This window comes from Diceros bicornis, chromosome 32, assembly GCF_020826845.1.
Source record: "Diceros bicornis minor isolate mBicDic1 chromosome 32, mDicBic1.mat.cur, whole genome shotgun sequence".
Classification (NCBI taxonomy): domain Eukaryota; kingdom Metazoa; phylum Chordata; class Mammalia; order Perissodactyla; family Rhinocerotidae; genus Diceros; species Diceros bicornis.
The window spans coordinates 11,255,729-11,279,860 of record NC_080771.1 but is presented as its reverse complement, the minus strand read 5'-3'; the positions used below and the strand labels follow the sequence as shown (position 1 = coordinate 11,279,860).

At 51.0% G+C, this 24,132-nt stretch overlaps 1 protein-coding gene across 1 annotated transcript in view; it reads left to right on the top strand.

Moving 5' to 3' along the window:
- Positions 1-23,858, top strand: part of CNGB1 (cyclic nucleotide gated channel subunit beta 1) — a 68,933-nt gene extending 45,075 nt beyond the window's left edge. Inside the window, exons 26-33 of the mRNA XM_058527708.1 lie at positions 3,563-3,704; positions 4,479-4,638; positions 6,368-6,465; positions 6,561-6,644; positions 9,542-9,660; positions 9,940-10,086; positions 17,700-17,919; positions 21,070-23,858. Of these exons, the coding sequence (XP_058383691.1) occupies positions 3,563-3,704; positions 4,479-4,638; positions 6,368-6,465; positions 6,561-6,644; positions 9,542-9,660; positions 9,940-10,086; positions 17,700-17,919; positions 21,070-21,327 (1,228 nt within the window). The 3' untranslated portion in view covers positions 21,328-23,858. The remainder of the gene's footprint in view (positions 1-3,562; positions 3,705-4,478; positions 4,639-6,367; positions 6,466-6,560; positions 6,645-9,541; positions 9,661-9,939; positions 10,087-17,699; positions 17,920-21,069) is intronic.
- Positions 23,859-24,132: the final 274 nt, after the last annotated feature.

Below are 24,132 nucleotides of genomic sequence, written 5' to 3'. Positions count from 1 at the left end.
TTGGCTGGTTGTCAGAAGCTCCCCCACTGACCCTCTCACCCCTTGTCCATCACAGCCTTGTAGGCAGGAGGATGACAGGACCCAGGGGGGTCTCAAAAGGTGACTCTCATGATGGCTGATGGGAGGATGGCCTGGGAGGAGGACGGGGGAAGCAGACGGACCAGTTAGGGGGATGTTGGTCTGTCGGTTAGACCAAAAGGTCACGACAAAGGGTTTCGCGATTAGGAGGAGGGAGGGCAGTGTGGCAAGCAGACGAGGAGCACGTGGGGTCAAGATCGGGGATGAGCCTGGAGATTCAGAGCACAGGCTTTAGTGACAGGAGGCCAGGGTGTGACTCCTGGAGCTGCTCGCCATGGATGGGTCATTTCTCTTCTCTGGGCCTGTTTCTTCATCTGCAGAAGGGTGCTGATGATGGGACCCACCCACAGCCTGAAGAAGTAAGCTGTGAGGATTAGATTGTCTGAGTCACTGGTCCGGTGCCGGGCCGTAGCGGGTGCTCGGTCAGCCGTGATGATGAAGAGGAGGGGGGAAGAGTCCAGGGGGTCAGTTAGTCACCTCAGGGGGGCCCTGCCTCGCCCTGGGTGGTGCCCACTAGTGACGCAAAATGTTCTCAGGCTAGCTGTCAACACTTTGACCTCCTCCAAGCACTTTCTTCCAGGTGGCGCTGGAACGGGCGGTCACTCAGTCCGAGGCGGTCTTTTTGTAGCCTGGTTGTTCATCCAGAACGTCCCCTTCTCAGTACGATGCCCCAATCTCGGCCACAGCGGCCACGGCTGTCGCCTTCTGCGGTGGGTCTGTGGCCTGAGGGGAGTCACACCTATATAGAGATGTCCCAGAGCCCAGGGCAGCCCAGGCAGGCAGGAGGGGACCCTGACACCCGTGTGGGATGGAGCGTGTCGGGGATGGGGTCACGGCCTAACACCCCTGCATCACCACCGGCCCTGTTCCCTGTTCCCCTCGGCTGAACCCATCTGCAGCCCTGCTCCTGAACCCATGATTTCATTCGTTCATCCCCTCACAAGGGAGCAGAGAGAGGACTCAAAGATCCCTTCTAAGCAAAGGGAAGAACAGAAGCTATTCTTTAAAGCTTGCTGTGTGATCTCGGGTAAGGCCTTTACCCTTTCTGAGACTCAATTTTCTCATCTGCGCAACGGGGGTAGTATTACATTTAGATTTCTTGCGTGAAAAAATAAACTCAAGTGTGTAACATGTCCAGCCCGTGCCTGAACAGGCGTCGGTGACCCCACTTCCTAGTTGAGGCCTTTCTTACGGGGAAGCCGGCATACCAGAAAAGGGGCTCCTGACCTGGGGTCCAGAGATTTAAGGGAATCAGGAACCCCCCTGGAAACTGGAGCTAAATTTTGAGAACATGCTGGCTTTCCTAAGGAGAAGCTTCCTAGCTTTCCTTAGATTCTCAAAGGGTTTGTACCCCAACAAACTAAGAAGCCACGTCCCAGGCTGGGCCTGGCACCCCCATCACGGGCGGTCCTGGGACGGAATGGAGAGCTGGGAAGGGAGAGGATGGAGACGCGTCGGGGACTTCCTTCAGCAGGGCTCTCGGGAGCTCTTGCTTCTCAGCGGGGGAGAGGGCACACTTTCTTGGCAGCCCGTTTCTTTTCCAAATGAAATCTACAGAGAACCCCAATATATGCAAAAAGCACAAGGAGTGAAGGGAGATTCCTCTAGAAGTTCAGTATCACAGAGAAAGGTAGCTTTCAAAATAGTGATGGTTTGTTGAGTGCCTGCTATGGTCCAGGGCTTGAAAACTCGAGTTCCTACACATCTGCGTCCTTCATCCTGCTCTGCTTCTGCCCAGCCTGGGCGTGCAGGGGTCCCCCCAGACCCAGCAGCATGGAAGACACAAGGACTTCAGGGAGGCCCCTAAGACGTGCCATGCCAGTGGAAGATTCCTCCAACCAGGAAGGCTTTGGGGGAAAGCCAGAGGTTTGTGGACATTACTCAGGTCTTCTTTCTGTTGGTGGCCCCCAGCAGCCCCTCCATCCAGCTCCCAAACAGCACCCAGCTCAGTCCCACTAAAGGCCACTTTGAGCGCCCTCTGGTGGCCAAGGCCAGTATGATGGGAGGCTTGACCCCACAGGCCATGCACCTGCTGGTAACCAGGAGCAGGGCGGATCAGAGCCCTGCCCAAGGCCTTGCAGTGAGTCAGAGGCAGAGCCCGTCTTACAACCTCTACTTCCCCCTCCCAGCACTCATGGCATGTTTTCTTGCCTGCCCCTGCTAGACGGTGAGCTTCCTGAGGACACAGGCGAGTCTACTGTTCCCCACTGCAGGCACGCGGCAGGCACCGACAATGAAGGCTCTGACAGCTGACATTTACCGAGAGTCCACCGCGTGCCAGGCGCTCTTCTAGCACCTCATCTCGTCCTCATGATCACTCTGTGAAGGATGTTCTACTGGCATGCTCATTTTAGGAGAAGGAGGCTGAGGCTATGCAGCTAAAAAGAGGCGGAGCTGAGTCTGAGCCTGGGCAGGCCGGCTCCAGAGCCCAGGTTCTAACTACGATGCTGCATAAGTAGCATGTGCCTGGAGCCTAGGGCAGGACCGGGTTAGGGTCATCCTCAGACCGGAGGATCGCCAACTGGATGACATTCTCCATCTCAGAGCTGAGCAGGGTCCCTGGAAGCATGGGTATATCGGGACACTGAGTGGTTCCTGTGTCCACAGGTGGGAGAACAGGAACGTTCACAACCCCCTGGTGGGAGGACAGGAAGGCACAGGAAAGCCGGCTGGGAGTGCCCCATCTTTCGGCCCTGCTGACCTGGCCCTTTGCTGACCCCTGGCAGGGCACAGCCTGATGGTGTGGACAGGCGTAGGAGGGACTCCTGCTGCTTTGTGATAATGAGACTAGCTCGGGGCATTTCCTATGCTTTTTAGTGCGCAGTAGGACCCCATCCCCCCCACCTCCCTTCCAGAAGGTTCATGAGCCTGTGTCGAGGGGTTACTAAGGGCGGTGACAGCTCAGAGAAGCCGACGACACCCTGGGTTCTAGTCTTGGCTCTGGAACTTGCCAGCTGGTGGCCGTGGGTGTTCCCTTTCCCTTCGGGAACCTCAGTTTCTCTATCCAGAAAATGAGTGGGCAAGGGGGAGGGTCAGAAAAGGTGGTCCTTGAGGCACCTTCCAACTTGGATGTTGTTTTTGCTTTCCATGAACCAATGTGATGGGATAGCAAAGGAAAGACCGGAAATTGAAATAATATTGAGGGAAATTGAGGAAACCCAGGCCTCAGGAGTGGGAAAACCCTGGTGTATCCTCCTGCCAACACTTTCTAGCAATCTCCCGGAAGCTCAGTTTCCACATCTGTAGATGGAGATGACAGCAGGTCCCTGCAGGATTGGGGCAGAGCCACAACCAGACTGGAGAGCGTCTGCAAACACGCCCTGCAGACTGCAGAGTGCTCTGCGCACGTGAGAGGCTGTTTCTCTGCACTTGTGGGCTGTAAATGATTTTTTTTGCACAGCGCACATCTATCAGAGCCAGGCCACCCAGGGTCGGCAGGGTGGGGCCTGTGATAACTGGGGTCCCCCTTCTCTTCTCTCCCTAGTTACATTCGCTGCTACTACTGGGCTGTGAAGACTCTCATCACCATTGGCGGGCTGCCCGACCCCCAGACGCTCTTTGAAATTGTCTTCCAGCTGCTGAACTATTTCACGGGCGTCTTCGCTTTCTCCGTGATGATCGGACAGGTAGCTGGGTCACTAGTCTGGCTTCCCACCCACCTGCCTTCAGGGCCCCTCTTCCTCCCACTGCTGCCAAGAATGTCCCCATCTGTGCCCATTCCTTTGGGACTAAGCCCGGGAAAGAGCACTGGACCGAGAGCCAGCAGCCAGGAGCTCTGGGACCCACTGGGTGAAGGAGGTGGTGGAGGTCCCTCTCTGAGGTCACGTCCCATTTGAAACGTCAATCCCTCTGGGATATCTGGGAGAGCCGGGTTGAATGGCTTTCTGCAAAGGTTGGGGATATGGGCTGTTCCCTTGGAGAGAAACCCCTGGGAGTTTCCAATGTGCTAGGGGTGCAGCTCATATTCTAGTGAGTGCCCAAGGTGACGATCAGCGGTCCTAGGAGTTACCTTTGAAGGGTCCCACCCTGAGGAGCAGTACACTGGGTTCACATGTCCTCCATCATGGGCTCAAAGTGGCCTCTGGCACCGCGGGACCATGTTGTACCAGAATCAGCCAGCCCAGCCAGGCATTCCTTCCCGTGTGGCCCCACAGACCTGAGGGCACCCAAGGGGCCAGCAGCCTCTCTCCTTCTGTCCTGTCCACACTGGAGGCAGGATGTTTCCCATCAGCAAAACCTCCGTGTGTGGGCATGGGGTTCCCTCTGTCTGCTGATCTCCCCCACCCACCGCGAGCAGGCACCCCTGGTCTGTGTAAAGTAGATGTGCCCACGACACACGTCCCCAACGCCCATTGATGGCCCCACTCTGACCCAGTGGCTTCCATGACCCTTGCCCCCAGATGAGAGACGTGGTGGGGGCCGCCACGGCGGGGCAGACCTACTACCGCAGCTGCATGGACAGCACGGTGAAGTACATGAACTTCTACAAGATCCCCCGGGCCGTGCAGAGCCGCGTCAAGACCTGGTACGAGTACACCTGGCACTCCCAAGGCATGTTGGGTAAGACCCCCCCCACACCAGCTCCCCCGCCCACTCTTGTCGCCCCGCCCTGTCTGCCTGCCCTCTGCCTGTGTCCCCGAGGCGCCGGCACTGGGGCTTCTCCTGGCTGCAGCCCCAACATTTAAGCAAGAGGGGCCTGGAGATGCTCATGAGGTACCCCAAGCTGGGCCATCAGGAGACCCCTGAAGACTCCAGGGGCTTGTCTTCTGGACGCTCTGCCCCACCCACCTTCGCCAACTTTGCAGTGCATCCCCATCGGAGATACACGTACCACTGAAATCAGGAGAGAGGGGAGGCTCTGTCTTTCTGTCTCTCTCTCTTTCCATGTATATACACATATATATATTTGTTTTGGTAAATTTTTTGATGTTATACTTTGCTTCTGAAGTTATTTGGCTGCAACAATGCATTTAATTCACCATTGTTTCCCCTTTCTTGTCAGGAATGGGGTGTGCTCAGTAATTCAAAGTGAGAGAATCTTACCTGTAAATTGTTTCCACATGTAGTGAAGTTTTCAAGGATTCTAGATGGGACCCTTAATGAAATTTGAATATGCTAATTACATGTTCATTAATTTTAAGTTTTTTTCCAATTTCTTTTTTATCTTGGGGAGCTAGTAATTTTGTTTTCAGAGCTTAGATGTCATTTTCGGGGTCCCCAAAAAACTTGTAGGCTGCTGGCACTGGGCCTAGAGCTCCCCAACCCTCTCAGCCAAATAAAAGGGCCACACTGCGGTTCTCTCTGGTCTCAAGGAAGCCGTACTTCAGCCCCAAGCTCTCCTGGGCTGGGGGTGTTGGCAGGTCTGTGGACAATGAGCAGTAGAATCTTCATTGTTACCTATTGCTAGTGCACAGGGCTCTACAGTTTACAAGGTGTGTTCACATCCACTGCCTCATTCCATTCTGGTGACAGCTTTGTGACATCTGTATCTCTGCCCCCTTTCACAGGGGCGCACATTAAAGACCAGAGAGGGCCCTGACTTGCCCAGGCTCACGCAGAGCTCGAGCCCACAAGTAATTGTGGTGCAGTGGGAGGGGCATCGGGGTCGGGGTCAGATGGTGCATTTCCTGTCTCCAGTCACCCACATTCCCTCCGTGCCAGGCTCTCTGCTGGGCACTGCAGACCCCATGGTGGGCAAAACAGACTCGGCTCCTGCTCTCCCGAGACGAGCTCTGGAGCTGCAGGGCCTGGCTGGGATCCTGATTCCACCCCCCTGGGCTGCGTGGCCGTGGGCACCTTTTCCTTGTTTGTAAAGTGGAGATTATGGTGGTGGGCACCTCTGGGGGTGCTGGGAGGATTTAATAAAATCATCTTCGTAAAGCATTCTGTAAAAACATGTTCAATGTACTTTAGTTCTGGCTAATGTTATTCTTATAGTGTGAGTAGGGAAGACAGATCACTAACAAACAATTGCAATAAAGGGTGTGATAAGTATGACAGCACAGGAACTGCTAACATAATAGCTGGGTGGGGCCATCTCAATGGAAGGCTTCCTGGAGGAGGTGACATTAGTGCTGGGTTCTGAAGAGTGAGTAGGAGTTAGCCAGGGAGGTGCACGCAGGTGTTATCGGCAGAGGGAAAGGCGAGAGAGGGCACTGTCCCAATCCAGAGTGGTTCTGGCAGCAGGAATGGTGTGCCCAGGCCAGCCAGTGCAGTGTAGACTCAGCCCCACGTGTGTCGGGGAGAGACCTGGCCATGCCTCTGACCCTTGCCAGGGTCTCGTTTGCAGACGAGTCAGAGCTGATGGTGCAGCTTCCAGACAAGATGAGGCTGGACCTGGCCATCGACGTGAACTACAACATCGTCAGCAAAGTGGCACTCTTCCAGGTACGCCCGCCCAGCGCCCTCGCCCTCGGGCTCTGGAAGGCCCCAAGCCCACACCTGCCTCTCAACGGGGCTCTCTCCCCTCCTCTCGGGGACAGGGCTGTGACCGACAGATGATCTTCGACATGCTGAAGAGGCTTCGCTCCGTGGTCTACCTGCCCAACGACTACGTGTGCAAGAAGGTGAGGGCCGAGGCCGCTGCCACACGGTCTGAGATGTACAGCCCCGCCGGTGCGTGTGTCGAAGGCCCAGGGAGATTTGCGGGCCCAGGGAGAGCGGAATTGTCGGGAGGGAGCAGAGCAGCTCTGTCTGGTGAGCTGACCCCGGGGATCCCGGGATGCGGGGCACGAGGGGGCTTTGTCCAGCTGCAGGTGCTGAGCTCAGAACTGCCTCAGGCTTTGCTTCCCCAGCAGCGGAACATGGGGGCCAGGACTTGAGGAAGCCCACTCTACAGGAAAGGACAGTGAGGAGCCTAAAGCGAGGCGGGCCCTGGACTGTGTCAATGGAACTGCTTCTGGGGCCTTGGTCTTCCTGTCAGGAAAATGGGTGGGAAAAGGGGTGGGGTGGGTCAGAGGTTGCAAACTGATGGCCCTTGCATAGGAGCCAGCCCACAGATGTTTTGTAGAGGTTACTTTTTGTTTTGTTTTTGCCTAATCTAAAAAAAAAGAAAAAAGTTAAATTAGTTTCCGACCTTTAAAAATTAGAAGGTTTCACATAAAAATCCAGATTTCTGGGTGAAAACAGAAAATCTGCTGGCACTGAGCCCCACTTTCCCAAACAGCAAGAGTCAGCTGGAATGGAGAAGGGGCTGCCCCTGAAGGGGACGTCATGCTCTCTCCTGATGCCACAGGCCCCACCACTCCCCGCTGCCCCACACCAGGCTCCCTTCACTAGTTTACATCATCCACCTGGTCCCGGAAAACATTTGGATTGGAATCCCAGGGCTAGACTGTGTCTAGGGCCTTTCTGCTCTCACTCTTTGGGATTCAAGGTGAGACCAAGGTCCCTTGGTGTGTGAGTAGCTGAGTCGAGGAATAGGAGCCAGATTTCAGTCCTCTTGTTACAGAGCTGTTAATAAGGCCGGGTGTGTGTACAGGGGTGAAAATATTGCCCAAGCAACCCCTGTAAGACTCAGAAACCCCCAGCCCAAGAGGCCCCTGCCTCCAAGTTGTATGCTCCAGTGAAGTTTCTAGAAGCAGCGAGCTGGGGGAGGAAGGGGAAAGTGTGCTGCAGATGGCTGAGAGTTTAAAGCTGCAGCCTTAGAAGCCAAGAGAGTTTGGGAGCGACAGAGTGATTTGTCTGACATTGGAGCCGCTTCCTAGCTGTGCAGCCTTGGGCAAGTGGCTTGCCCTCTCTGAGTTGGGTTCTTCTCACGGCTAAAGTAAGGAGAGTGATAGTAATTCCTTCATGGGGTGGTTGTGAGGACTGAATAAGATGAGCATACGACATTTGGCCCTGTGATAGCACAGAGCAGATGCCGTGGATAGTGCTGCCATCGTTGCGGGTGAGGTAGAATTTGCTCAGATGAGGAAGAGTGAATCAGGCTGTTGGGGAGTTTACAGGGGGAAGTTGAGGTGAGCCCTTGGTGAGCGTGTGTGAGTGGCGCCCTCTGCTGTCCAGTCTTGTTCTGCGACGATTTTGCTGAGACACCCCCAGGCCACCCCACTTGAGCACCCCGAGGCTGGTTAGTGAGGTGGGGTGCGCTCGTTAGACCCGTCACACTTTCGCCCCGTGTCAAACTGGACGCAGAAACAGGGAAACGAAACTTTCTTCCTTCTTGTTAAGAAGGTCATGCAAGTGTGAAATGGCCAGGAGACGTTTGTGAAATGCATCAGAGGCGTAATCGACCTACGTGTCCTTGGTCTCTCTGCCTCTAAACATGCCAGGTGAGACCGACAGATAGCAGGCCAGGCAGGGGCCTGCGAGGGCGTGAGCAGTGGAGGATGCCTGGCAGACCGGGTACTTTGATTGCCGTCCAAAGCAAGCTGTTCATTCATTCATTCATTCATTCACTTGGGTTAATTTGGTTACAAGACCATTGTGCTGGTTTGCTACCACTGCCGTAACGAAATACCACAAACTGGGCGGCTTAAACAACATAAATGTATTGTCTCACAGTTCTGGAGGCTGGAAGTCCAAAATCAAGGTGTCAGCAGGACTGGTTCCTTCTGAGGGCTGGGAGGGAAGGATCTGCTCCAGGCTTCCCTCCTTGGCGTGGAGATGGCCATCTTCTCCCTGTGTCTTGAAGAGGCATTGCCTTCCCTCTATGCCCATCTCTGTGTCCAAATGTCCCTTTTATAAGGACACCAGTCATATTGGATTAGGGGCCCATCAACTCCAGTATGAGCTCGTCTTAATCTAACTCATTGCATCTGCAATGACCCTATTTCCAAATAATGTCACATTCTGAGGACTCAGGGGTTAGGACTTCAACAGATGAATTTGGGGGGACACAACTCAGCCCATAACAACCATGAACTCTGGAACCAGACTGTCTGGCTTCAAATCCCAGCTCTGCCTCGGCCTAGATTTGCGACCTTGGGCAAAGAGTTCCTACCTCAGAGGGTTGCTGAGGATTAAGCAGGCTTAGCCACACAACGCACTTGGAGCAGCGCCTGGCAGAGAAAGATGTTATGTAAGCGCTAGACATTACTATTGTTGTTATTCTTATTTTAGTTAGCAAACGCTTTCCGAGCTGCTGATATGATACGAGCTAGGTATAGGTATCAGTTTATTGTATGAACCACCGTTACATTTTCCACTCCTCTGGGCCCTCCATCTTGTGGATAGTCGGGAATTTGCAGAATACCATTACACCTGCACCTCCTAGCTTATCTAGCCCTGTCCTTTCCATCGCACCACTAACTCCCCACTGTAATCCTGTCAGTGAGGCAGGCTGGGGGTGGGCACTGTCCCCAATCCGCTGATGGGGAGACAAGCCTGAGAGAGGATATGACTGGCTGCAAACCACACACCAAGTCACTGGCAGGGCTAGACCCCAGCCCAGGTTCCTCCGAGCTGTGACACCAGCCTCCGGGCCCAGTCTGCTGCTTCTCTGGTCACCCCTTCTCCGTTTCAGGGGGAGATAGGCCGAGAGATGTACATCATCCAGGCAGGGCAGGTGCAGGTCCTGGGTGGTCCCGACGGGAAGTCTGTGCTGGTGACGCTGAGAGCTGGATCTGTGTTTGGAGAAATAAGGTCAGAGGGGAGCTGCAGTGGACCGAGGGGACCTGGGCAGAGGCTGGGGAAAGAGAGGGGATGGCCGATGGAGGGACCACGTCCTCAGGGCCCTTTGGTGGGTCTGAGGAATCCTCTGTAGATGCAGCACGGGCACCTGCTGACATAGGCAGGGTGGTCCCCGGCTCTCACCTTCGTGAGGCCATCATTGTGCTCCACGCAGGGGCGAAAATTAAGATTTTAGTGTGATTGAAACCGCAGCCTCCGAAGGGTCTCACACGCCTCCCTTCTCTGCCCCAGCTTGCTGGCTGTCGGGGGCGGGAATCGGCGCACAGCCAACGTGGTGGCCCACGGGTTCACCAACCTCTTCATTCTGGATAAGAAGGACCTCAATGAGATCTTGGTGCATTATCCTGAGTCCCAGAAGTTGCTCCGGAAGAAGGCCAGGTACGTGTTCTCAATTAAAAAAATCTGTGTATACTTCAGTGTGCATTTCCTGAGGACTGGGACTTTCTCGTACAGAACTGTAGTACCTTTACTAAATCAGGAAATTCAATATTGAAACAATACTATTACCTCATCCTTATCCAGATTCAACGTTTGCTAATTGTCCCCAAAGTGTCTTTTATAGATCTTCTTTTGCATTCCCGGATCCAGTCTAGGATCACCTATCGCACCATGTTGGCACATATCTTTCGTCTCCTTCGATCTAGGATCAACGTTCCTCGGCCTTTTTCTATCTTTAAGAACGTTGACTTCTTCGAAGAGGACAGGCCAGTTATTTTTTTTTTTAAAGATTTTATTTATTTATTTTTTCCCCCCAAAGCCCCAGTAGACAGTTGCGTGTCACAGCTGCACATCCTTCCAGTTGCTGCATGTGGGACGCGGCCTCAGCATGGCCAGAGAAGCAGCGCGTCGGTGCGAGCCCGGGATCCGAACCCGGGTCGCCAGCAGCGGAGCGCGCTCACTCAACCACCAAGCCATGGGGCCGGCCCAACAGGCCAGTTATTTTGAAGAATTTCCCGCAATTTAGTTTGATCTGATGTTTTCCAGCGATGACATTCAGGGTCTGCATTTCGGGTGGGAATTCTTCAGAAATGATGTTGCGTCCTTCTCGGTGCAGCATATCTAGAGGCACGAGATGCCGCTTTCTCCCAATATTGATGCTTTTTACTGTGATCACTTGGTTAAAGTTTCTGCACTCTGCAGCGACTATTTCTTTCTTTGTAATTAATAGGTCATTTGTGGGGAGTCACTCTGAGACTGTATCGATCTCCTGTTCCTCATCAAACTTTCACTCACTGCTTTTAGCATCCACTGAAGGTTCCCCACAATGATGGCCATGATGGCTGCAGAACAGTAATTTTCTGACTCCCTCAGGCCTTCTACATTTATTAGCAAGCATTCTACTGTAAGGAAGAGCTTTCTCTTCTCTCATTTATTTGTTTATTCATTTATCTATTTATATCAGCATGGATTTGCTTTATTTCATGTATATCCTTTTACAATCATTATTTTGATGCTCAAATCCTTTCATATTTGGCCAGTGGGAACCTCTTCAGGCTGGCTCTAGTGACCTTTTGTTACATCCCCATCATATTTTAGCACTTCTGATACTGAGCAAGGGCTCGATCTGCTCACCATAATATAAAAGGCCAAGAGATAAAACTTTAATAAGCCATAAGCTAGCAAATCAGAAGATGGTGGACTATCGTCCTAGAAAACCCATGTTAAAGGGAATGGATTTGGAAACGACTTATACAAGGCAAACAGGGTTGGGAAGGGGGCTCAGGAGTGTCCGGTGATGGATGAGCACAGAACACTGGGTACCTCTCCATAGCGGATCTGCTGAATGCAACGTTCCTGAGGAATCTAAGAAAACCTCAATTCCTTCCTTATCTGGGACAGAAGGAACAGTTTGGGCAGAGGACATAAATTTTCTGCTAACAAGTTGTTCTTTCTACCGGTTACAAATTAGCTTGCCTAGGTGAGGTTCTAAGCGTTTTGCCAAAGCATACTGTGAGAATAAGGTGGGGAGGAGAGCACGTGGCCTTGGCGGCTAAAGTTCTAAGAGTCCTCTGCGCAGTCACGACTGTCTTTCATATTTCTTCAAGGGCCTCCTGTGCAAATTCTGGGGGATTCTGTGTGTTGCATGCGGTGGATCTCTAGTCTATGACGTGTGAAGGTTACCATCAGTCATTTGAGATTCTGAATGCTGCTGACTGATGCTTAGTCAGGTGGAGGGCTGTCAGCAAGTTCCTGTCTTATCAGCGGTCCTCCTGCTGTTCTGCAAGGCAAGCTCAGACACTTTGGTTACTTTGTTTCCCGTGTTAACCTGGTGGGTACAGGCACAGTTTCACGCTAATCCAGGGAAACTTGAACTCCTTCACCTTCAGTTTCACTTCCTTGCCTACAGGCACAATAAGATGCTCAAAGCTCATTCCGTACTTTCCTGGCTGCGTCCCTGGAAATGGCCATTTCTCCAAGGAGCCTTGATTCCTTTCAGAGGGGAGCGGTTTTTAGAAACCAGGATCTGAATCAGTGCACTCATTGCTCCTGGGGTGCTGCTAGGGCTCCAGAGTGGACAGAGCTGGGAAATACACCAACATACACATCTGTATGTATAAATGCAAATATATATACACATACACACACACGTATACACACATATATTAAGATCTGTTTTTCTGTCTGTATCTATCTGTGTCTATATCTATATCTACATCTGTATCTATATCTACATCGAACAGTTTCAATCCAACACCACAGAGTCTATTCTTTTTTTTTTTATAATTTTATTTATTTTTTTTCCCCCAAAGCCCCAGTAGATAGTTGTATGTCACAGCTGCACATCCTTCTAGTTGCTGTATGTGGGACGCAGCCTCAGCACGGCCGGAGAAGTGGTGCGTCGGTGCACGCCTGGGATCCGAACCCGGGCCGCCAGTAGCGGAGTGCGCGCACTTAACCGCTAAGCCACGAGGCCGGTCCCACAAAGTCCATTCTAATCTTCTCCTTTGCTACATTTGTAAATTCCTTCTCCCACACTGAGAAATGTGGCTCCCTTTATCCTCATTGCATTTGTTCATTTGTTCAGCCCTCCACTACAGAGAAAGCAGCATCAGAATTACTACCCCGTGCTCCTGGAGACAAGATGGCCCTCTAAGCAGAGCACGGTTCTCTCTGCCTTCGGCCTGAGCACACACGGTGTCAGCGCTGGGTTAGGAGTTCCTTGGATGAGCTCTCTTCCTCCTGCCTTTACTGTGGGTGATTTGCTCATTTGCGATACAACTAGGTTCGCATGTTTCAGTTTGCATTCCATTTTAGGATCCCCCCACCAATCCTTGCTGATTTATTCTTGTTTGGTAGAACATGAACGTGATACCAAAAGTCAAAACACTACAAAGGAGCGTACACAGAGAAGTGTCCCACCTCCCCCCCACCCCCCCACCGTCGCCACCTGCCCCCTGTCGGAACCCGAGCTCATTCATTTCTGCTTTTGGATTCTTGCTTTTCCTTTTGCAAAAATCAGCAGATCCGTGAATATTTTCTTATTTCCCTTTCTGTCTTATCCCAAAAGCTAGCGTATTGTACATTCTCTTTTGCACTTTGCTCTTTTCACGTGACAAATCCTGAGAAACATTCTCCACCAGTCCTAGACAGCTTCCTCCTTCTTTTGGGCAGTTGCAGAGCCGTCCTATGAATGGGCGTTTAGTCTATTTCCAATATTTTGCAATTACAAACAAAAACCTTGCGCATCTGTATTTTGTATCGTTGAGGAGTAGGTAATTTTTTAGAAAAGCAGGTTTTTGCTTTCAAACCCTTAAGATCAGGTTTTAAATTGAGTGATGGAGGCAGCATCATGTAGAAAAACCACCATAGGCTTGGGAGGCTGGTAGGGCTCAAATCCCATCTGTGTGCGGTACTGGCTGTGTGACCTTGGAAAGGTTACTTAACTTTTCTGGTCTCAGTTTTCTCCACTGTAAAATAAGGATAATTAGCCCCTACTTTGTTGTCGAGAAGATTAAACAAAATAGCATATGTGAATGCCTCCAGCAGTGTGCCAGGCATGTGGGAGAACTCGATAAATGCTAATAATAATTGTTCTCTCTATAATTTTTCCATCGGATAAAGCCTTTTGAATCCACATATCTGGTTTTTCCTCCCTTGCCTTTTGTCACACATGCTTATTTTCCCCTTCTTCTGTGAAATGACACCATAAATAACCTACACAGAGAGTGGTCACGATAAAGGAACAGACGCACCAACGCCATTCACACAGCACAGTAATTTATTGACTATATTGTTCTAGGCCCTGGGGACCTAGACACAGCTTACATTCTAGTTGAGGAGACGTGAGTGATGACATGATGTGTCAGCTGGGGATAAGGGCCATGAGGAAGCACAGAGCCACGGGAGGAATTGGAGGTGATGGAGGGAGCTGTCTGAGATAAGTGGGTCAGGAGAAGCCACTCTGAGGAGGTGACATTTCAACTGAGACGGGCACAGAGTGAAGGAGTGAGCTGGGGACTTCCCGCAGGGAAAAGCATTCCAGGCAGAGGGAACCACATGTGCAACAGCCCAGAGGAGGCACAGGCTCAGTGTGTGTGCAGACCAGTAAGAAAATGAGCACAGCTTGAGATGGGCTGGGAGAAGTCAAGGAGATGAGATTGGGTAGGGCCTTGTAGGTGAAGCCTCATGGTGGCTTGGGCTTTTACCCTGAGGGAGATGGGAGCTATGCAGGGCTTTACACAGAGGAGTGACTGATGTGACTTAGGTTTTTACAGGATCCGCTTGGCAGTGTCCAGGTGAGTGGATGTAGTGTTGACTTAGAGCCTCATACACACAAGGCGCTGGGGTCCCCTGGGGAAGAAACTGCCCCATAACTCACGTTACCTGGCTGCTCTCCGAGAAGCCCCAGGGCCCTTCCAAAGGCTGGTCTGCCTGAACTTTTCCCACAAAGTCTGCCCACTTCCTCCTATTCTCCCGAGGGATCAGAAAGTGCAATCAATCCTCATCGTCCATGGATTCCGTATCTGCAATTTGCCTACTCACCAAAATTTATTCGTAACCCCAAAATCAACACTCGGGGCTGTCACGGTCATCTGCAGACACGCTCAGAGAAGCAAAAAATTTGAGTCGCCCAAAGCACACATCCCAGCGGAAGCTGACGTTCTGCCTTCTTGCTTCAGCTCCTACTGTAAACAAGGGTCTTTTTCCGGTCTATGGTGTGCCACGTTTTTGTGATTCTTGTTGGTGACTGCTATTTAGAACGGCCCCCAGTGTCGTGCTGAAGTGTCGTCCCATGTTCTAAGGGCGCGAAGGCTGGGATGCGCCTTTGTTCAGGCATGAGTTACAGTGCTGTCGGCCGTGAGTTCGTTGTTAATGAATCAACAGTGTATATTAAACAAGATGTCTTTAAACAGAAACACACACAAGATAAGGTTGTGTATTGATCAGTTGATGAGACTGTTGTGTAGACAGGCTCACAGAGACCTCACCCTGTGTTTCCTCTAGAAGCAATGGTTCAGTATTCGCTAATTCAGTGTTCACAGGGACTTTATAAAACTGAACTACCGCGAATAATGAGCGCTGACTGTTTATGTCCCAGGACTGGCACCGGGTCCCCTCACCCTCCCTCCCTCCCCCTGCGAGAGGAGCGCTGCCCAGGGAGACCACGCTTTAGCTGCAATCCCTTTCCTCTGGCTGGGTTAGGTGAGGGTTTGGCAGATCAGCTAGGATCCCGCAGAGGCCTCGCTCTTGACCATGCCTGCAGGGTGCTGGTGTGAGGCAGCCAGAGGAAGGAGGAAACGCTGACAGGCCTTGCAGGACAGGGGCCTGGGACTGGGGGCTGTGGCGTGAACGTGATTCATTCAGAGAGGCTGGTTGTCTGGAAGCGAGCTTGAGGAGACAGGCAGGGGATCATGTATGAGCCCTGCCCATCAAAGGAGAGAAGCAGTCTGAGAACCATGGGGCTGAGGACATCTGAGTTGGTGAGAGTCACGTGTGGGATTCTGTCTAAGCTCCCTGCTTTACAGAGGGGAGACCTGAGGCCCCCAAGAAGTGAAGTGCTCAGCTCTTTGGCTTGGCTGCTCCAAGAAATGGAGCGTGCCACTTTCTCCGAGGGTGAATGCTTGAGCCTAATTATAGTGCAACACGTGTCACCTGAAAATGAGGATAAATTTCTTTAATCTGGAAATGTCCCAGAAGCCAGCTCAATGTTTCAAAACAGAGACAGCCATTAGCAATCAGCCACGGTCTCAGAGACGCTCCTTGTACGTCATTTTAGTACCACGCCGACCCTTCCCGCAGACTGTTGTGCCGTGAATTATGGACTCAAATGACACAGGTGACAGTGCCGGGCATGTTAGAGGCCTCTGATGAATTATCGTGTTTGCGTCCTCCTGGGGGAGCCTCATCTAGAAAATGCAAGTCTTGGGCAATTAATAGCAATATGCACAATTTAAATCCCTTGCCTCTGATTAGATAAGCAGCCTGTAATGGCCTCATTTTTAAACAAACAACTTTTGCTGGAAGTCTGATGAATGAATTTGCCAATTAGGACCCTAGGCCCGCTAGATTGCAGGCGAAATTCATTTGTTCTTGAGCCAAACCGTTCATCACATATTTGTAGTGTGAAAAATTACTTATAAAAGGCTGGGGCTCTGTTAGATGGAAAATTCTATCCTTATTCAGAGAAGCAGGGCAGTATACTGCATTTAGATCTGGGTTGTAATTCTGCCTCTGCCACTTACGAGCAACCTTGGGCATGTCATTCCCTCCATTCTGAGCCTCAGTTTCCCCAACTCTCATAGGTACAATAATCCCAGCCCTTCCCATGTCACAGGAGTATTGTCAGCATCCAAGAAGATAGTGACTATGATGTTGCTTTATATTCATTAAGATCTGGGGTGCTGGGGTCAGAGGCATGGGTTTGAATTCCAGCTCTGCCCCTTCCCAGCTGTGTGGCCTTGGGAAACTTACTCACCCCCTCTGGACTTCCATATCCTCCTTTGAAATGAGGCAGAATAATAGGACCTACCTGTGAGGACGACTGTGAAACTTAAACGACAGAGTGTGTATCAGTTATCTGTTGCTGTATAACAATATTCCCCCAAATTTAGGAGCATAAAACCACACACAGTTATTATCTCAGAGTGTCTATGGGTCGGAAGTCTGGGGACGGCTTAGGTGGGTCTGCTACAAGGCTATAATCAGAGCTGGGTCGCATTTTAAGTCTTGAGTGGGGAAAGATCTGCTTCCGAGGTCACATGGTTGTTGGCCAAATTCACTTTCTTGTGGTTGTAGGACTGGGGGCCTCAGTTCCTAGCTACTTGTTGGCCGGTGTCTGCCCACAGGTGCTTGCCACACGGGTCCCCTCGACCCGGCTGCTTGCTTCATCAGAGCCAGCAAGGGAGACAGTCTCCATGCAAGACAGAGATCACAACCCTATGTGGCATAGTCACCAAAGTGATATTCCTTTGCTGTCTTCTACTGGTTGAAAGCAAGTCACATGTCCCACTCGGCCTCAAGGGGAGGGGACCACACAGAGGCATGAAAACCAGGATAGGGATCACAGAGGTCACCAGAGAATGCCTGCCTATAAATGACCAAGCACAGGGCCCGACACATACAGACACTCAGTGAGTGTTGACAGTGGTGATGGTCATGACGGTGAAATTACAACGAAGCTCAAGGAGAAGGAGAAGCAAAAAGCTGTGGTTCCTTTCTCATCTGGGCATCCTGTTTCTGATTCCATATGTTAAAGTGTCCTTCATTGTTTCCTGTGTGACCTCAGAAAAGTTACTCAACCTCTCTGAGCCTCTGTTTCCTCATCTATAATGTGCAGACCATAAGACCCACATCATATGGTTATTCTGATCATTCAGTGAGATGCTGTGCATGAAGCACTCAGTCTGTGCTTGGCTCAGAAAAGGCACTTAAAAGTTGTTAACCCAAAAAACCACCATCACACAACTCCAACTTAAAGGGCCGTCCACAAACGAGTCTTTCTTCTGTCCCAGGGTGTTCTTGTGGTGTTAGTAGCCGCTGCTTTCTTTCAGGCGCATGCTGAGAAATAACAACAAGCCCAAGGAGCAGAAGAGCGTGCTCATCCTTCCTCCCCGGGCGGGCACCCCCAAGCTCTTCAATGCCGCCCTGGCCGCAGCGGGAAAGCTGGGCGCCAAGGGGGCAAAAGGCGGCAAGCTGGCCCACCTCCGGGCCCGACTCAAAGAACTGGCTGCGCTGGAGGCGGCTGCGAGGCAGCAGCAGCTGTTGGAACAGGTAACCCGTCCATTTCAACTACGCGCCAAGGAGCGGGCCCAGGGGCCTCAGAGAATGGACCCCATGTTTAATTTTAAGGTATCTTCCCCCTCCTTTTATATCACTTAGGATTCGTTTGGTTGCAAGTGACAGAAATGTAAGCCACAGTGCAGGCTGAAATTAGCTTGAAAATCAGGGAATTTCTTGGGTCAAGGAACTGAAAACTTCAGGCAAGGCTGGATCCAAAAGCTCCGAGGATGCCCACAGGACGAGGTCTGCCACCCTGCCATCTCTGCCTTCCTCAGGGGTGGCTCCACTCCCGGGCAGGCCCCCAAGAGCTCCAGGATCACATCCTCCTGCTTAGCAACCCCAACAGAAAGAGGTGCCTCTTTCCCAGTAATTCCAGCAAAACTCCCAGGGCCACTGTCATTGGACAGAAGTGGGTCACATGTCAAGTCTTGAGCCATTCGATGTGGTGCTCTGGAGAGGCCTGGCTCACACACTCTGGACTGGGGTGGGGGTGGGGCTTCCGAAAAAGGAAGCCCCAGTGCTGTTGCAGAGGTAGGAGCGGTGGGTGCGGGCAGGGAACGTCCCTCCCCAGAGGCCAGTGATGTTCTCATATTTAATATTGTGTCTGTGACAATTTAGAAGATTTGAAAGAAAAATCTGCTGAGAGGCACAGTGCCGACTACCCCCACCCCCCTAAATCTGAAGGGAGTTTAAAAATTAGTTCTGGGACTTTTTTCTGTGACTAATGCTGAGAATGCCAATTAGGATGATTGCACTAATTATGGCTGTTCATGACTGTCCCTTAGGGAGGCCACGGGGTCGGGGCGCTAGGCAGGAGCTCAGCGGCAGGGAGGGGGCAGCAGTCTACATGACAGAATTCAAAGGAGCCCGGTGAACTCAGTCTCAATCTAGGCTGGTGTCAGAGTCCAGGGGACCTGTCCAGAGGTCGTTTGACAGCAGGACTCTGGGGAGTGACATCAAAGCCACCTGGAGTTCCAAGATATTCTCTGGATACAGCCTCCCATGGCCCCAGATTGAGGAAAGACGTGCTTGCCTGGCTCACAAACGGCCAGGGGCAGGGTGGAGCTGGCAAGTTGGGGTCTTCAGTGGCGGCTGCTGTGATGGGCTGAGCGGACACGAGCTCCAAGACTGTTTTCATACAGTGAAAGGCTTTATCTGAAATGGGGCACGTTGCTCTACCCAGGCGGCTTGGAGATATGAATTAAATTTGCAGGACTATTCTAATAAAAGGCATTTCCCCGCAATTCAGAACAACCAGGACAGAACGACAGAGTGCAGGGAGCTCTTAAATAGCAGTCCAAAGACCCAGGTCCAGATCCCGGCTCTGTCACCGCAGCTCTGTGACCTGGGGAGCTCCTCAAGCTTTCTGAGACCCAGATACTCATGGTTGCCACAGAGCATTGTCGAGAGGAAGCAGGCCGCCTTGGATACCTTTTATAAAAGCACTTTGAACACGGAGAAGCACTTGACCAACCTTCCCATGATTCCTCTGGTCCCATCTATAGCAGGATGCTTCAGGAAGTCGCATAATGGGCACCATCTGGGCATCCTGTCCTAGAAGTGCGTGTCAGAGTTTAGGGTGGACAGGGGAGGTGGAACAGGTGCGCCAACACATGCAGAAACACCGAGACAGGGGGAGTGGCAGGTCCCCAGGGCTGCCTTGGGTTCTAGGAGCATCTTGGTCACTCCCTCTCCCCCCTTTCCTTTCTTCAACACCCTATGACTTGAGCGAATGCCAGGGGGTCTCTGTTCCACAGAAGCATGCTGACTGTTCTCACTTTAAACTCACTACCACCCACTCAAGCGGCTCTTAGATAGCTGAGGGCCACTCGGACCTCCTTCTCTGGGGGCTGCTTCCTCCCTGGTTTCCTTCCATGCAGAGAGGGGATCAGACAGGGCAGGAGGGGCCATGGGTAACCACAAAGGCTTGCGTTTTCACCCGATTCCCTACTGATACCCAGACTGTTGCTGAACCTGAAGTGGGTTGACTCACCTGTTCGGCAGCAAGCCAATCCCTGACACGGGGTGTAGTGGAAGAAAGGAGGAATTTTATTGCAAAGTGCTGAGCAAGGAGAATGGGCAGCTAATACTGTAATCCCAAACTCCAGGAAAAGCTACCAGCCAGGGTTTTTATTTGGGGTTTCAGGTAAGGGAGGGGGGAGCATGTGGCCTTGGGGGCTGAATTTCTAAGAGTCCTCTGCCCAGGCGCGACTGTCTTTCATATTTCTTCACGGGTCGCACGTGCAAATTCCGGGGCTTCTATGTGTTGCACGCAGTGGATTTTTAGTCTGTGACATCTAAAGTTTACAATCAGTCACTTTCGTGTCTCAATGCTCCTGTGCATGCTTAGGCAGGCGGCTGTCAGCAAGCTACTCTCTTATCAGCGGTCCTCCTGCTGTTCTGCAAGGCAAGCTCAGAAACTTTGTTTCCCACGTTAACCTGGTGGGAACAAGGCACAGTTTCACCCTAAGCCACGGAAATTTTAACTCCTTCCTCCTCGGTTTCAAAACCACGACCAGCGTCCACCGGAACCCTGCAGGCGGGAGGCTGGAGTTACCCACCAGAGTCCCCAAACACGGGCTCGGCTCAGCCTAATGCCAGTGGTACCTAGCCCATTCTTCCCCTGGGGGTCTCAATCTTTGAGACCTTCCAGAAAGGTGGCCAGGCCACCGCTGCTCCTGCTCTCGTCAGCCTTCACCGTGTTTGCTCAGAGTTTTTCTCCTTCACCCAGGAGCACCCAGCCCTGGTCACTGGGGCGGGCAGGACAGGCCAGCTCAGCTTTGCAGGGGCCATGGTGGCACCCCCTGCTGGTCGCAGCCTCTCCTCTCTCAATAGCTCAGGCGCGGGGCTCAGCCCTTGAACTGGAAACTGCACTGTCGCTTCCAGCCCTGCAAATCAGCAGAGACCTAAAATATCCCCAAGACCTTCCACTAAATCCGACCGCGACTTTTAATCCTTAAACTTCCCCATAATACACTGTTTCTACTATTTAAATAACCCTGATGCGGCTCCGCCCCGACCCGTTAGATCCCTGAGCGTTCCGCCATCCTCCTCCTTGCGGGTCGAGAAGGCGGGAACCGGGAGGTACCCAAGACCCCTTGGAGGTTCTCTGCCTCACGAGTCACTCTTTCCGGATTCCAGGCCCAGAGATCGGGAGACGCCGCGGGAGAGGCGGGCTCGGCCGCGCAGGTGCAACCCTCGGCCCCGGCGGAGACCGCCCCGGAGGGCCCGGCCGCGCGCTCTCCGCCACCTGCCTCCCCTGCGAGACTCGAGGGAGGCGGGGAGGGGGCGGCCGAGCCCGAGCAGCACTCGGTGCGGATCCGCATGAGCCCGGGCCCGGACCCCGGCGAACAGATCTTGTCGGTGGAGATGCCCGAGGAGAAGGAGGAGACGGAGTGAGGCGGCCGCCCGCGCGCCCCGCGCCCCGCGCCCCCGGCACCGCGCGCTCCTCTCCCCGGGCCGGGACGCTGCTCCGCGGTAGTGGCCTCAGGCGCTCTCCTTGACCTCCGCGCCAACATTCCCGCCCGGACATCAGCTTCTCGCAGGGCTGGTCTTGAAACCAACAAATTTCATAAAGTGTTCGTGTCCCTAAGCTCCCACTGTCACTTGAGAGCCCTGCCTTCCCCCGACTGTTGTTATTTTTAAGAACAAAACTCTTCTCTATTTTGAAAGTTCACAGGCAGCGGACAGAATGGGGCTCCAAGACATGGGAAGAGAAGTAAAGGGTTATGGAATGTTTGGGGTTTTCCCTCAAGGATTTGACTCCCACATTTCAAGGACGGAAAACATTTCGGCAGAGAAGAGGGCAGTCGTGCTGTTCGTTTGACTAAGCGAACATTATGGCGCGTCTGACCCACGTGCGATGCTATTTTTCTTTGCTGGGCGGTTGCATTAGCAACGTGATGCTCGTTCAGGTAGTTAGCGCTTGTCTTCCCCAGACTATTCACTTGTGAGTGATACCGTTATCTCAGAACAGGTAAAATGGAAGTGGACTTATTGGGCAGGTGCTGGGAACGCTTCTGAGCATCCGCTCTGCTGGCCACTCATTTCTCCTCAGCAGGGATCAATCTGTTACTTGCTTTTGACACCTTTGCTATAGAGATGATGGCAGCGACTTCCATTAATCCTAGAAGATGAAATCTCACAGCCCACGCCACTGAAGTTCCTGAGATTTCTCCAGATCAAGTCGTGTTGCTTTTATAGTTTAAAAAAAAAAAAAAAAGAAAAGAAAAAGAATCATTCAGTCAATGAATATTTATTAAGAGGATTTTATTTGCATACTGAATGGCTCTTGGGGGAGCTGGTGATGAAAAATGAAAACTAGCATTGGGCCATGTGTTTCCACCAGCAACCATGAACACAAAAAGCCTGGACTTCCAAATAGATACTGCCCATTTTATATACAATTACAGGAACCTTGTGAACTGCTGAAGGGGCCTTTGGGGGGCTGCAAATGTGTGTTTTAATCCATCGAATGAAAAGTAGAACCTTCATTTCCCCTGCGAAAAATTAAACAATGTGGGAGTTCCCAGGCTGGTCTAAGCGTTTCCAAACCCCAGGGTGACAAACAGATTCATCCAGCCAATGACATATCATGTGATGTGAGTGATCATCACATTGGCTATAATGATGAGCGACATTATTATTTTACCCTTTTAAAAAATTTTTATTAATTAGTTTTAATAGGTAATAACACATTTACATGTGTACAAAAGGATACTCAGTAGAAGTTCTCCCCTTACCCCAACCTCCCTGGTCCCCTTCCTGCAAGCAACCACTATTGTCAGTTTCTTGTGTATCCTTTCAGAGATATTTTTAAGCTGACACAAGGAAATAGGTAAATTCATTCTTGTTTTCTTCCTTTTTTTTTTTCTTAAATACGACTGGGAATGTACTAGAGCCGCTGTTATTTTTCACTTGATTTATTTTGGGAATTGCTCCTTATGAGCACATTAAGGACATGCTTATTTTTGTGTGACTGCAATTTAGTCCATGGTATGCATATAATATAACATTTAACCGTTCTCCCACTGATGGGCATTTGCGTTGTGTTCCAATCTTATGCTGGTAAAAATAATGCTGTAATAAATAGTGTCGTATAGACATAATTTCACTGGTAAACACTGATTTAAATAGGGAAGGTCTGGGGGTTTGGCTAATTTTTTTCTTTACCATCCCCATTTATCATCCCCGTATTTGCACTACGTATTCTAAGATCCAAGCATAGAAAATGCTTCTGTCTTTAGCAAGTATTTCACATATATCAGTAAAGTAAACGGATTGCCCTTCAGTAGATGGCAGAATGGTTTAAGGACAACTTCACTGTGAGATCCTATTTTATAAGGAATCTTTTTTTATATGAATGTACTTATTCTTTTAGATATCAACCCTGGAATGAATACTGCTTATTATATAAGGCAAGAGATTCTTGAGGTTCCCAAGAATTGTCCTGGAAAGAAAATTGCTTTTGAAATGAGATGAGCGGTGTCTTAAATTCACTGAGAAATCTCAGAAAACTTGACATTTTCACAAAATTTGGATATTCAATTAATTGAATTTGAGGCTGGCATGATTCTCCAAATAGACTTGGACTGGTTGATAGCCAAGGCATGGATGGTACCACTCAGGAATACTGTCATTCTGCATCTGAAACAGAATCCTTAATTGATGTATGTTGAATCTCTACTAATTTAATATGTCTCAACATTTCCTGCATTTTGGTAGAAAATGAATAGCAAGTTATTTTTTTAATTACATAAATATTTTAAAGAAAATGAAAACCAAGAAGCTGTTTAAAACTTCATTATCAAGATGTATTCAGCTACCTGGAATATTTTCATCTGTTTTCTTAGTGAACATGAACACTGCATTTACAGTCTGGCATTCATCCTATTACAATGCATTTTAATTAAAGTATTTAGACAAATGTTCCTGGCTTGTGGATTCATTTTGGAAACTGACCAAGTATGACAGACACTTTTGTGAGAAAAACGAAGTTATTTCCTGGCTCAGGCTCCCTAGCTGGTCTCCTATCGACATCCTTGGGGTGTAATTTATCCTGCATTCCTGTTGTTGGAGAGATATCCCTGTGGCATGCTTTATCAAACCTCCGTGGCCCCTAGGATTCTAAACACCTCAAAAACAGCCCCTTTACCTCTGGTCTCACCAAGCCAACTGCTTCCAATTTCCCCAACCCCGTTAGAC